The sequence below is a fragment of the Acromyrmex echinatior genome, chromosome 19 (assembly GCF_024713525.1).
Source record: "Acromyrmex echinatior isolate Ae372 chromosome 19, ASM2471352v2, whole genome shotgun sequence".
Classification (NCBI taxonomy): Eukaryota; Metazoa; Arthropoda; class Insecta; order Hymenoptera; family Formicidae; genus Acromyrmex; species Acromyrmex echinatior.
In genome coordinates, this window is record NC_141870.1 from 5,834,300 (window position 1) to 5,849,646 (window position 15,347).

Below are 15,347 nucleotides of genomic sequence, written 5' to 3' on the forward strand. Positions count from 1 at the left end.
GACCAAAGGCGTGTCAAGTTACCAACTAACCCCCGGGGGTAACCGCGAGTTCACCTAAGCTCATAAGCGTACGCGTATTTACTCGTCCCTTTTCCCGTATAACTCTCATCACGAGTTCGTCGGAAGGGCTGTAAGTTTATCAAAACCATCTACCTTAAGAAAACTTTGATTCGCATAAGTTACGATTTACTTGTCTACTATTAAGTTAGGGATTATGGGAAGGATAATACATGAAGTAATTCGCGCCATTACCTGTCTACTCGAATATCATCCCACGAATGATAGCATGATGAGACGTGAAAATAACACGCTATATACCGCAAAAACAAATATTAAGATCGTATACTCTAATCGATATGTTGTCGCTCCAAAACGTCCTTTATCGATAATCAATAAAATACTTTATCCTCATATTTAAAACCTTATGAAGAAAGTCGTGAGGATCAAATTTAACGTCATATTTAACCTTCCGGAACTGACGTGAGTCTCTATTGGACCCACTCAACTATATTTTTATTTTACATCTACAAATTTGAATTATTGTTATTAAAATAAACTTAGTATTCATTTTTCATAGTTAGGAAAGTTATGTTATTTTAATTCCTTAAAATTAAGTAGGACTTTTTAATCAACATATCTCTTACTTCAAAAGTGATACTCAAAAAATTAAGTTTTCTAAAAAAGAAAAAGAAATTGTTTTTTTATTGAATAATCAATAATATCAGCAAAAGAATATATTCTTAACATTTCAAATGCATTTTTGTTATTTTCGCTTCATAACCTTTTAAAAAAATTACTCTTTTTTAGTTGTGACGATTTTTTTTAAACTACCTTTTTTAAGTTGTAACAATTTTTTATAAAAAATTAAATTAATTTACTTTTGATGATAGGATAATTTTCATCTAATTAATTTATAGTATGAGAGAGAGAGAGAGAGAGAGATTCAACAAAAATCACGTTTTTTTTTAATTAGATACGTTTGAAATAAGAAACTGACATATTAAATGTGGATTTCACAGACTTAGTGCCAGTAATTGTGTTACAGGTTTTGATGTCAACTCTGGAGGGTTAAACATGACATTACTATCTTTAATACTTAATATTTTTAACATCTTGAATATTTAATATGTCTAAACAATGTAATTCTTAACGATTTCAGTGAAAAGTTTTGGAAAGATCTTATGTTATTTTTTATCTTTGTTTATATATACCATCTTAATTCTCTTATTTTTGAATATCATCTTATTTTTTATATATCATCTTAAATATTTTTAGAGTTAGTGAGAGTTCTGAGCGCAACTGATTCTTGATTACTTAATTAGGACTGTAAGATACGCATACTTGCGAGTTAATAAACTTACATGGATTAATTACTGAAATTCCGTTTTACTCTAACCATCAAGTAACAGTCAGATTGTTTCTCAAGAAACCACTATAATTAAAGAACTCGTGGAAACGCACGACAGTCCAAAAATTTATAAAAAGAGTCAAATTTTTCTCTGCCATGCGTTGTTCGGTTGAATGCAATAAAATTGTTCTGATCTATTTACTTTATTTCGTACTTAACTATAGTTACTTCTCCAATTAAAATTGAAAAATTATTCTTGAGATAGTGACTTACTCTTATAATACTTCGTACCATAAAAGAGTTTCCCACATCTTTATTTAAACAAAGTATTCGGTAATTAATTAGTTTTCTCGCAGAACAAATCAATTATAGTTCTCGCAAATGATTCCATCCATCGACGAAGGAATTTTTGTCAGTAGTTCTCATTTGCTGAGTGAATATAAAAAAAATCAGCCATTTGTTTACCGATTATCGGGTACCTGCGGCGTCAATGCTATTCCGGTCAATCGCCAAACACCTCGTTTTCTCACAGTGATCCGCGTAAATAAAAGTAAATGATGAACTGATTCTTGCACCGACCTTTGTGCGGCATCTTCCAAAAGGGCGGCTCGGGGGTGGGCGAGCAAGGGTTGGCCACCCCCGCGCCCAACAGGGTTCTTGCCGCGTGCAGCGCCGCCGCCGCCGCTTCCCTGCTCCGCACTGCCGCAGCGCTCGGCGGGTATTCCGGAGCGCTGTCACTTTCGGCGATGCCGCCGCCACCGCTACCTCCGCAAGGACGAAGGTGCAGGCTCAGCCGACCGCCACTGCCGCCTCCGCCGCCACTGCCGCTGCCGCCGCCTCCGCCGCCGCCGCCGCCGCCGTCTCCACCGCCGCCACCTCCGGCCACGCTAACACAATGCTAAAATCATTCGAAATGGCTCGGTTAGCTCCTCTGCGATTTGACACCTTTCAATTAGACGCCTTCGCGCCTAAGAGTGCCTAATCCGCTCGGAAAGAGGAAGAGCGAAATGTCGTATAAAGTGAAAGAGTATTGAGTATCGATTAAATAATACTATGTATCATTCATTTTTTAATAGGTGCAATTGCGTCACGTTAACGTGACAAAAATAAAGCTGGAAATCTTATAATCGATGTGCTTATTTCAACGAGCCTGTTCAATATGTATTATACTTTTTATATATACAACTTTCTTCACAAAGGAAGTTTTTACACTTTACTTTTCTTAAAAAGTAAACGCAATCTACGTACCTATTACAATGTCTTTATAATTGTATATATATCAGTACGGTAATATAATAATATCTTTCAAAAGAGAAAACTTTGAGAGAAAAAGAAATAACATATTTTCTCTCTCTCTCTCTCCTCCTCCCTCTCGCTCTCTATCTGTACTATATTTGGAAAAATAAAAACATCGACCATTATTTTCACAAAAAAGACATGTTGATCGTAAACATGTTAAAATTCGTATAACATGGTATAACGCGGATACCGTATTATCGGAGCTGGATAATATCGCCGATAATGCCGTAACTCTCGCAGGGAATATATCGCTGCGCGATGATTATTTAGCACGGAGCGCGATCAAAAACCAATTTCGGGCGTAACGATGTAACGTATCGAGAGCGTGGATTATTAACAGACGCGAGCACGTTTCGATTTACAATTTTGCGTCGTTCTTAATCGTATTGCGAAATTTTTACTTGACGATACGCGAGAAAAAAAAACACGGCCAAACGAGCCAACGACGGCGCGGGCGGCTCGCGTAGCCGACGGCGCGGCGCGGAGAACAACGAGCCTGGTGTTAACGATTTACGAACGCTGGCGCGCAATGGACGAAATAATTTTACATACGTTTCACAATAATTTTATAAATTCACGGCAATTTACGAAAATTCAATTGATCCCTATACCTTCCCGCAGTGCGATTCGGCGCGATTCGGCGCGGCGCGGCGCGGCGCGACGCGGCGCGTTGCATACGGCCTTCCGCGCGCGTAAATAACGCGGCTTCAAAGAACATAATTCGGGGGATTATCGCCCGCGAAGCGCGGTAAATATTGGCGCCGTCGAAACTGGTTCGCCAAAAGCAAATTTCAAAGTGCGCCAAAAAATAAATAACGCCCCGGTAAATAATAAACATTGCCGTGTCGGCGGTAAATTTCCGAATTTTTCCAAGGCTGATTACATCCCGCATAAATTTGTTCGTATTACTTTGCGCACCGTGACAACAAATCGAAAATTATACATACAACACGGAAGAAATACTACTAGAGGGAAATCTGCATCGCGTTATTACAAAATCGATGTAATTAGAAAATCATTATAGTCTGAAAATTTCGTCAACTGAATTTCAATTCGATTTCTTTAAAAAAAAAAAAATAAAAAATAAAAAAAAAAGAAACGCAATTTTTATCCTTGAATTTGCAGTGTTGTTACAAAGGTGACTTAACAATTACGTGAATAAATTTTAGATATTGATACGTTGTGCAATATTTCATATTCCGTAGCAATAAATCACTGTATTCGTAAATAGTAAACGTGCAAAATTATTACGTTCTGAAATATATGTTGACTTTGAAACAATGCATACTTATCAGTGGTTATTCTATTTTTAAAACTGCAATTCACAGAAGATTATACATGTACATAAAAAATGAACCATTCCTAACAATACATATATACACAATTGACATATATCTATCTTCTATTTATCAAAGATCCCTGATAATTAAACAACATCCTCCATAAGAAAGGAATAATTAGCACGCGTGTGCAAATGATTCAATAAAAAAAAAGCGAAAGTTATTTTCAGAACGAAATCATGGGAATCATCGACGTACGACGTACGACGAGAAATCATCTAATCACCGTCGCACTATCGAACACCTGCCGTAACGCCTTCTCGATCGAGAGCCTTGATGATCGAGAAATGAAATCCGACGTGTGCGCGCGAAGCGGCCGGGGCCGCGAGAGTCTATGCGCATTCCGGCGTGCCCCTCATCTCATCACGGTTAATCATCACACGCCGGCGTGCGTCGGGACGAGCGTTAATTGTCATTCGGCGAGACTCGTAGATCATTAGCTCCTTTCAAGCCCGGTCGCGGTAACGTCACGACGGCCGACGGCAAAGCGGGGGACATCAATACCCGCGCGGCCGGCCGCGCCGGATCGAAAAGTGCAAGCTGTAAAGCGGCGAGCCAAGGGTCGTTAAACGTGCTCGGCCGCGAGATCATTCCGCGTCTCCTACTCTCCTCGCGACTCACTCTCGAGACTCTGCTTCTCCAAGCGATAGCGAGAGAGAGAGAGAGAGAGAGAGAGAGAGTGAGTTCGCGATCTCCCACTATATTGTTGTGAGATCTCTACTGGATTGGATCTACGCTGTCAAAACGCGATTTCGCGCGACTGACGGAGGGATAAATAATTTAATCGTTAATACTTTATATCTTGCAACTTGCGATTTTATAGAAAACATTTCCCCGCGGTGGCGGATCTACGTCACTTTGGCGATGGAATGAAAACAGATAGATCTGCAAAAGTATATATATTCTAGTATTATAAACTGTACTTGTATTTTATACGATAATGAATAATTTATATCTATAAGTAGACTTTACCGTAAGCTTTAATGAACACATTTGTGACATAAATATAATTTAAATAAATCTGTGTTTCTAAACGTTTCAATAAAATACGATCCGATATCAATTGTTCTAGCTCTCTTGTATCGATGATATTCCCTGTCAAAAACGAAGATCGATTACAATCGTGCTGACGGGATTGAATTAATAAAAAGCGCGAGGAGACATGAAAACGGTAGACTACTTGAACGCAAGCATTTAAGAATTTTCAGGTAGCAGAGCGTGGAATGAAATACCAACGAAATTTACTGCCTCAAAGCTATCCGGACAACCGAGGCGGCGTGCAGAACGCGACAGGGATCTGAGGAACGAGCTGCGTTTAGTCTCGTTGAAACGATGCGACTCCTCGCGCGCTACCTTCTCGTCACACAAAAGCGGAATATCTCACAGGCGACCTGCATCTCGTCGAGCGCGAAAGGCGGAAGTTTAAACACGATGCATTAATTTACGCCAATTAGGACGCCAGCAGTAAACTGCGAGCGCGCGTACTCACTACGTCGTGCTAATTCGAATCGGATACGCGAGTTAATCGTTTTTAATTCTCCGACGCACACCGTCGTGCCCCGATGAGTAATATCGCTCAATTTTTATGTATTAAACAATACGATTTGATTTTTTTCTGCATAAATTTTCACTTTCATTATTTTACAGACATGAATCAATTTAACGGAATAGCTTAGAGGGAGAGAGAGAGAGAGAGAGAGAGAGTCGTAGAATTAGTAAATAATTGAGGCTAAGATTTTTCTCCGCCCTGTTCTTTTTTCCTTTCACCGCCAACGCGCTTCGGGCATGACAAAGGGCTTTTCACGAAATCTCCGAGGTACGCTTTCTTTGTTAAGCACTCGAGGAGACATCTGTTATTTTCCGAGATTGTATCACTTTCAATGAGCAAAGCGTGTTCGTTTCTCCCTTCTTCTAAAAATAATGGCGACTATCGTCTGCTTCGCGAATAAACATGCAAGCTGAAACGATGCAGAAAAGTTCAAACATTGTAAAATACGGTTTCTACAGCTATATAAAAGCATTTTTGATGAAAAGTAATTTAGCGTTCCTTTCATAATGTCCCTTTACAGACGCCGCTTACCAAAGAGATAATAAGAACGTTGCAATATACACACATATATTCCTTCTTTTTCTTTAACTATCGTTTTTTTCTATCTCGTTGAAATTGGAAAATAAATAATTACCAGCGCAGAAAACAGAAGAAATATTAAAATTACAATGGTGAAACTTATTTCTAAATAAGATAGTTATCATCTATTCAACTTGTGAATATTTTACTTATACAATAAACATGTAGAATGTAATCACAATTGTAATAAAAAGAAGTTCAATGAGACTCTTTTTCATCTTTTTTACTCTATCTATAAAATGTAGCCATCGCACAAGTTTCATCATCAACTTTATACGACTTCAAATACAAATCGAATAGAACGAGATTGAAATGTGAATAGAATGTTGCGCGTTAGAAAATCAAAGTTGCAATAAAAGGCATCGCGATAATGCTTCGCGCACTTTCGTTAAATAAGCCCGATGCATTCCGCTTGTAATCGACAGCTTTTTTCGCGATCATAATGAGGTACTCGGGCGTTAACAACGCCATTGTGCCACGCGCAATTTGTAGCTAACCGTCGCGTCGCGTCGCGACGCCCCGCGTCGCCCTGCGCCGCGCGGCCAAGTTATTACATCTATTTCAGTTTATTACAGTTTCCTATAGATAGTAGAAGATGATCTCTCGCAAGGAAAATTTCCTCCTCTATCAGTTCTAGACGAGATATTTTCTCTTATTACAGGAATAAGCATCTCATAATTTGATAAATTAGAAAGAAATGCTTTGATTTAAATTGACAAAATATTTATTAAATTCGTAATGTTCTTAAATTCAAATTTCTACATCATGTATTACTTAAAATTTTTGATTATTTTTATATGAAAAATCAAATATTGAATAAAAGTTTATAATTCTTTAAATGTACCGCGTTTTGCGAAAATATATAAAACAGAATCTACGTATAATTTTGCAGTAAACATTTTTCAAAGACTTTCGCGCGTTACACGTTATTAAATTTTTTTTGTGTCTAATCAAATAATAATTATATAAAATATTACAAAAATACATGGAATAAACATTAATATCTATATCTCATGCTAGCAATTTAATAAATTCATAATGTTCTTGAAAATATATTCAAACCTCTGATTAATTTTATATTAAAAAAATCAAGTATTATTAAGATTACTGATTTAACTCTTTTTCTTTATTTCTTTCTCTAAAAAAAAACTGAATCCTTAGCTTTACACTGATCAACTGGCAAATATTAAGTAGATTGAGATTCGATAGCTATTTGAATTATATTGTTTGAAAAATGAGAAGAAATATCATTAGAAACAAGAATAATGTATATATTTTGAATAAAAAGTATCGACAGTCATTCTCTAATCTTTTACAATAATAATATAATGACAGTGTGTTAAGAAAATATCGCACTATAGGCAATATCCTAACCTGTCGGTTTTTTCAAAGTGATTAATTACACGGTGATTAATTATAACTAAAGATTAACTGAAACTTTATAGATCTCTCTAATATAGATCTAAACTCTAAGCTAAACAGGTACTACTTGGTAATAGGTTATTATAGGTAACTGTTATAAATAAGCTAGAAAATCTATTCTTTACATGTATTTAGGACAGATATGTCACATATGTAAGCAAGATTCTCTCTAACTAGTTCGACAGTCGACTAAATCATTCGACGTCCCGTTGAGCGATTCTTTTGAATGCAAAACTTGAATGCGAACATACCGTGTCGAGAATGGCCGTGGTCAGGCCGGATCCAGCCACCAGCTGAAACTAAAGCAATCCTCGATGGCGTTGCTCCGTCCGCTTACAGCACTTTTCTTGGCACGGCTTTCGTTGATCGCAAGCTTATACGCGCCTCAATTTCGCCGGTGAGAGGTAAGAAACTTGAAGAAATCAGCTGCCGATGAATGTGAGTGAGTACGCCGCGATCATCAACTGCTCGATCTCACTGACAATCGCACACTACAATCGCACAGTTTAACATCGATACAGATCAGTACATCGAATCTCGCCACGTGAGGGACTCCCCGCCACACTATTTGACAATTAACGCGGGACGTCGATGTCAACTTTCGATTTAGCGCGACACCGTTGATGTCGACGGATCCGAGACCGGGACACGTTCTCAGGACCGTGTCAGCGTTGGGAATACTCGCGAGATTATATTATGTGTCGGAGCGACGTGGGCGCAAACGACGTAGTCAATACGCCGTCTTTCGTCAACACGGTGTTAGAAGAGAGGCAAGAATATCCAGGAGCTATCTTGACACTTGTTCTCGCCGGTGGCGTGTCTACCGGCACGGGTACGGGCACGGGCGCGACTTCTCGCGACTTCTCGCGGTTTATCGGCGTTTATCGGCGTTTATCGCGCCTGGCTGGCTGCGGATGAGCTGCTTGGGAGCAACCGGAATGCAGTTGAACGCGATGCGATGCGCGGCGTCGGTGGAGAGGAAAGAAGCACGTGCCCGACTCCCAAAACAGGGGTGCAGTGACGCGTCGCTGCTGCGGTGCGCGGCGCCCGATTGACCACCAGAGTCTGCCTTCCCGCATGCGGAGATCCCTGCCGCACGATTTTGGTGTCCCCACCCCTAAGCGCGTTCCCTACATCATACGTACCATCTCCCTACGGTCGGTGCGGCTCCCTTCGTCCCTGCTCGCTCCTGCCGCGCCTCTCGCCATCTCCGTTCCTCATTCTTTTCTCTCCCCGTTCTCCCTCTCCCTCGCTCCTTCGTCCTGCGCGAGGCAGTTGCCTTGCCTCCGGGTAACGTTGCCCCTGACGAGGCAACGGAGGCTTCTCGGCCAGGACCAGTGCGGCATAGCGTCTATCTGGGTGGAGCCAGGCCGGCGATGGCGTGGCGGTGGCCCGTCGCGCTCGCCGATCCTCCACGGTGGGGATAAACCGCAATTGTGCCGCTCCGCGCAACTCCGCTCAACTCCGCGCGGCGCCCTCAAGAGGCTTCGCTTCCCGGCCTCGCCACGATCGCTCTTGCTGGACGTGGACGTTCGAACGGGGGCGGCGCTTGCCGTGGGCGGTGTTCCGTGCTCCCCGTTGGATCGGAGAACCCCGACGACGCCATTGTTTTCGGCGCACGACGCGGAAGGCACGGCGCGTGCGAGATACACGCCGACGCCCGGCGTCGCGACGCCACTCTCGCCCGCAACGCCGTCGCCGACGTCGTCGTCGTCGTCGTCGTTGTTCGCCTGTCGTCCTCCCGACAACTCTCGTCTCTCGACTCTTTGACTCTTTCCCTGCCTGCCATCGCCGCCGCAACTGTTTCGCGCGGATTTTTTCACGCCACCGGGGTAAGTTTGTCGCTGAGTGCACGCGTGAATGTCTAGAAAAATGCGTAATTGCAACGCTGTTTCGTTCCTTCTCTTTTCGATTCAGTTATCCTTCTTTGTCTGTTCCGTTTGTTTCTTTCGTTAGAATTATCCTTTGTAATACGACACCAGGGTGGTGTGACTAAAATATTTTTACCGAATCCAAGAATTAAGAGCTAATAGCTCAAACTCTCTTTGTAATTCATTATCCTGGCCGAATTTTCAGCCTTAATTTAAACGTATTGATCAGCGTAGTTTGTACTCTGTCATAGTTTTATCGTAGTCCACATTTGAATGTCCAACGTTTATTATATCTACTCCATAAAAATTTATTGAAATTCTGTTAAATCTCTGATTGTGTGCATCATTTTCTACTGCAATCTATCCAATAATCAATGATTAATTGTTACTGTCCTTTAAGATAAGATTTACCTACGTCTGAAATAATTTTCCGTCAGATCGATTATCTTCATCTATTCACTTCTATATATATTTCAGAATAATAGAATAAAATTCAATTTATTGGTTTCTGTTAATTTTCTTTACGAGCTTCCATGCGTAGTTTGCACGGTAAAGAACGGTTTGACACGGATGAATGTCGGAGTTTGACATCCCGACGCCGCTTTCACGCATAGTGTCCATCACGGCCGTCGTAATCCACCTTCCGATTTATCTACCTTTGGCAACCCATCAATTTTATTCTATCATTTTTTCCCCCCCCGTCTGCATGCGCGCAATCGCATACATGTGCGAGCATTGTATTATACATTTTGTCCAACCCTCTTCTCGCACCCCTTTTCTCGCGCGCGCGAATCCCCCTGTCTTTATTTTATCTTTCACGTTTTCTCGGTCCACATACACACACGCACACGCGCACACGCGCACACACACACACACACACACGCACGCACACAAGCGCAGGTTGACATAAGAGAAACGCCACGGGATTTCGCTAAAAGAATCCACTCTAATGAGAGATAATGGCGGCCGCGAATAAAAACCGACGTTTGCTCTTTCTTTGAAAATTAGCGAGCGTTTTAAAGCGATTACTTCGCATACAAAGCAAGTCGCACGAAACGGCGTATTAACATGGAATTAGAGCAAATGCATTTTTGTATCTGACAATCGTAAATGACGTTTGCTGATGGTCAGGTACTAAAAAGATGAGGTTTCTTTTATAACTTATTTTGCGGGATTTATTGTGTAATTTATGGTATTGTAAAAATTATAGTTTACAATTAAAACATTGTAAGAGATAAATAAATTAACAGATCAAAAGGATTGTATGGATTAAGAAACGCTTTGCTCTGTAATTATGTTCATAGTATAGAAATGTAAGCGCACTTTTAGAATAAGGTAGAAATGCGATAAAAATAAGATAAAAATCTTTATTGAGAGTATAATTTTTTTCGATAAACGGAATTGGCACAATTTTTTTGTTTTTTTTCCGATCGGCGCGGCGGAACGATTTCTATAAGTGATTAAAGCGGAAACGTCTTTGTGAAATCCGGATTCGTTGTTGAGAAAATTGACGCAAGTGTTAGGTAATCGAGAGGCCAACCCCTTCGCTTAAAATAAATACCGTAAGAGAGTCGAGATTCCTTTGCCCGGCCGGATGGAACAGGTGGGTCCAATTAGGTGCCAATTATCTGCGTGCCTAGCTCTTTCTCGCTGGTGCGGCAATCGACGCGATTAACGACGCGCTCAGGGGAAATAACGTAGCAAAAAAAAAAAAAAAAATAAAGCGCGCAACGACGATACAATGCGAGCCGTCGAGAAAGTTGCGCGGATGCATCCAGCCGACGCCGACGCGTAAATTATTTCGATCATTCGTCGCAGCGTATGGAACTCGCGAAAATCTCGTCGCCTACCAATTATTTTTTTATATTTGAAAAGAGCATGTACGCCTGCCAATTGTTCGTACCAATCATAACTTCGCGTTGGCGGCATTATACGATGAGAAATTGATTTTACAATACGATTTGTTCCACGCTGTTCCCTACCATTAGTAATATGCGAGTGCAAATAGAAAACAGTATCGCTTTATGTCGTCGACGTAAACAAAATTGGAGACCATGAAAAATGTTTTTTCTTTTAATCCTTAACCCTTATAGAAATCTAATACCGATCAATACCGAAGACAATAATTATATTAATAAAATGTATTTTAAATATTAAGAAGGATTGTTCAGTACTTTTAGTACTTTACATAAATAATTAATTATTGTCTTTCCTTTTCTGGTAATAAATTGATCAGTATTGAATTGACTAGTATTAGATTTCTGTCAGGATTTCACTGTATAGGACTGAATTGTATCATTGTATACAGCTGGGCCGCCGGATTCTATTAGATATAAAAAACGCTGGCGTTCTTTCGTTGAAACAAACGTTGATGAAATTAATGAGGATATTCCTATTTGACATTGATAAAGAATCGAGATGCAAAAAAGCCACTATAATGATAGTAATTGAAGGATTAAGAAGGTTCTAAATATATTTTTGCAATAAATTTCTTCTCTTTCTGCACAATAACGTAGCCAGAGAAAAAGCTGAAGTCAATTTAAGATTGTGAGACTAGCTAGACATCACAGTATCGTATCAAGTAACTTCTAAGATTAAAGCGAATATTCGCGAATATTCCATCGCAAATATATATAAGGAGTGTCAAAAAGCATTTAAGTATTCATCAAGTATAAATGATCTGGCTATCGACTAAATACGTATATCTGATCGATTGATCGACGCAATTGATCGGCCAGACGTGCTTAATCGAAGACGAGAGTCGATGAACATGTCGAACGCGTCGACGCGCGCGAGTTATTCAACGAAAGTTTGATGAGATTCGCGAATAGTCCTCTGAAAAGGAGAGAATTATAGGTAACAAAGGACAATAATGGAAGTCTATTCGGTGAAAAATTACAGAATGAAAGTGCAGAAATGAAATAAACAGGCAGATTGTTATATTGACGGTAGGAAATAAGATTATTTAATAATGAAAAGAAATATATAAAGAAATACTCCGACGAAGAAAATTCTCCCTTTATTTGTTAGTCAAGCATACTCCTCGCTCGTCTGTTTTTATTTTGAACCTGGCATAAGCCAAACTCGGAAAATTTAAATTACATCTTAGCTTTTTTACCGCTTATCCACTTGTACTAATATTTTGCTTAAATTCGTTACACTTGAAAACTTGATTCGCATCGTCTACAAGATAAATACATTACGTTTGAACGGGAGGCAGGATTTCTCGAGAAATCTTCAATGTTATACGCCCTCCTTCCGATCCGATTGACGAAGTTTCGGGAATGGTATACTATTCGATGAACACGAGAGAGTGGACGAGAGCCGTCAGGATAATAACGTCTTTATATGCTGTAGCCTCCACGCTAATATTGTCTCCAGTTAGGCAGCGCTCGGCTGATAGCCGTGAAACACGCAGCAGCAAGTTGCTGTCAAAGTTCGGTAGCGAGTCTTTCGACACGGTCCTCGTGTATCTTTCGGCTTTAGCTGCCGCGTACAATTGGATTTATCAAGTCGGCTCTGAAACGCGACGAATCCCATATGCTGCATTTGCTCACAATGTACAGCGTTGACATTTCGGATAATTACTTGCACACAAGAATGATTTTGTTGAAAGATCTAAAATTTTGCTGAGATACAGATCTGAAAATAATTTTGTTGGATCATTAGAATAATTATGTTAGAAAAGAACTAAAAAAATGAGCAATGTTGCAAAAATATTTTGTAATTCTATGGCAACCAGTTTAAGTTTCAACAAAATTATTATTTTCGAGTCTGTATTCAGCAAAATCGTTCTTTTTTCGTGCAGAATTAAATTAATCAGTACCTATATACAAGTATTTTTATTGACATATCACAGAAAGAATAATTTTGTTGAAATGTCTAAAATTTTAGGTAGAGAGATACAGATCTAAAATAATTGTTTTGAATTGGCAAACTAAGGACGCTCAAGCTGGTTGCTAAAATGCTAAAACTTTCTGTTCATAATGTTTCAGTTTTTTACACGTAATTATTTTAAGTTCAGCAAAGTTATTTTTATAGATGTGCAAAAGTTTTAGCATTCTAGTAATTAGTTTGAGCGTTTCACATAATAATTTTGATTCAAAAATATTTGTAGATCTGTATCTATCTAAATTTTTTACTTTAGCAAAACAGTTCTTTTGAGTGTGCCAATAAGAAAACTTGTATAGGGACTGATATTAATTTAGTTTAATAATAATCCCAATTGCAATATTACATAATGCAACATTATTCATTAATTTAATTAAATTCTTTAAATAATTATTTTGATGATTCGACAAAATTATTTTCACAAAGCTACGTCTATCTAAATTTCTGGATGCTTCAATCAAATCATTCTTTTCATATACTAATACTCGCCGTATCTTTTTTCGTATCGATTTTTCGCAGTATCATTTGCATACTTGTACACTTCGCTTAGTTCGACCTATTATTATATCGAATATTCCACAAAACAACCGACGCTTAGCGGTATTTTTAATCGAACCGATTTCAAGCGCAACGGTGTTGTTCGAACGTTTAACACGAATAGAATACTATCGAGGCCGCATTGTTGGCAGCATTTTCATCCGAAGCATTTGCAATTTCTCTTTATTGCCTTTCGGCTTATCCGGATTGCGCCTCGCGCATTTACGAGTTGTATTTCATCCTGATAATCGCCATTAAGTTAACGAACTGCAATACGGGCATTTGAACGCATGGAACACGCGGATTAACGTACATTAATAAAATTATCCGTGTGAACAATGGATTATGCGCTCGCGGGCTTTAAATGTCTCGTTCCACGACAAAAAGAGACCGGCGCAACGTGATTATCGGAACAAAAAAAAAATAACGCGGGACAAAGATACGCCGCGGAGAATAATAATTACAATTTGCGAGTAATTGATTTAGCCACGTACGTATAATAACAAGGGGGATAGCAATCGAGCGATTTGTTATAAACGTGATATCGGCTTCTGCTGTACTTGTCATTTAAAAAAAAAAATATATAAACTCCAACCTTGCCCATAAGTATAAAGCACCATCAATTTATTACATTCTCTTGGAAAAGGTGGTAATAAAATTCGAAGCAAAACTAACAAAATATTGAAATTGTTATAAAAATAAATATTATTTTTTAATAAAACCATTTTTTTTATTTTTTATTTATTTTTTATTAGATATAAAATGTTTACGTCAATTTGTGGGGTTGTTTTACACTTTTTGGCTAGAATTGGCGCCGACTTTTGTGTGGAGTACTCCACACATCAGAATTTTTCGTGTGTGCATTTCCACACATGAATATCTCTCGGAGATGTTGTTACGATTCTTCGTAAAGGCCGTGAGAGATTTGATTTTAGAATATACGAAATTCACTATTAATTCGAATACTTTTAATAATATCAACGATGATATGCACAATCACGTTTTCTGCCTTGAGATTCGTGAGAAGATTGAAAACATTGCATTCTACGATGCAGCAAGTTCGGTTGAATTCAATAACTATATTGCATGTGTATTCCGATAATTTTGTTGGGTATTGATGTATTTGTGGATGAATTCATTATAAAAATAATAATATCTGAGTTCAACGTTTGCTCTAAGTGTTTCAATAGATTATAAACGAAAATATTTATACAAATTTTTTTAAGAATTTCATTGTTTATTATTCTAATCTTGATATGAAAATCTATAAAGAACTCTACAAAGAGGTATTAATATGAAAGTACCTAATAGTGAAAATTTTATCCCCTCCCATCACGTTATTAATTATCCAACATTTAACAAATCGACAAGTCGGCGCCCGTGGCCAAAATTATTGTAACACATATAAATTACAATAATCCGATAAAAATTTCTTCTAATGCCTACTTTTTCCTAGTTCAATTTTAATTTCAACTCTTCATCTTTTTCTAGTTCTAAGAATTAGGGAAAGA

General features: G+C 38.8%; 1 protein-coding gene across 2 annotated transcripts in view; it reads right to left on the reverse strand.

The window, feature by feature from the left end:
• toy (paired box 6 protein twin of eyeless) overlaps positions 1-2,340 on the reverse strand; it is a 32,842-nt gene extending 30,502 nt beyond the window's left edge. The window contains exon 1 of one of the 2 annotated variants that reach the window (XM_011061162.2): positions 1,928-2,340. In XM_011061162.2, the coding sequence (XP_011059464.1) occupies positions 1,928-1,940 (13 nt within the window). In that variant the 5' untranslated portion in view covers positions 1,941-2,340. The remainder of the gene's footprint in view (positions 1-1,927) is intronic. The other variant, XM_011061161.2, reaches the window with a different exon arrangement.
• Between the last annotated feature and the right edge of the window lie 13,007 nt (positions 2,341-15,347).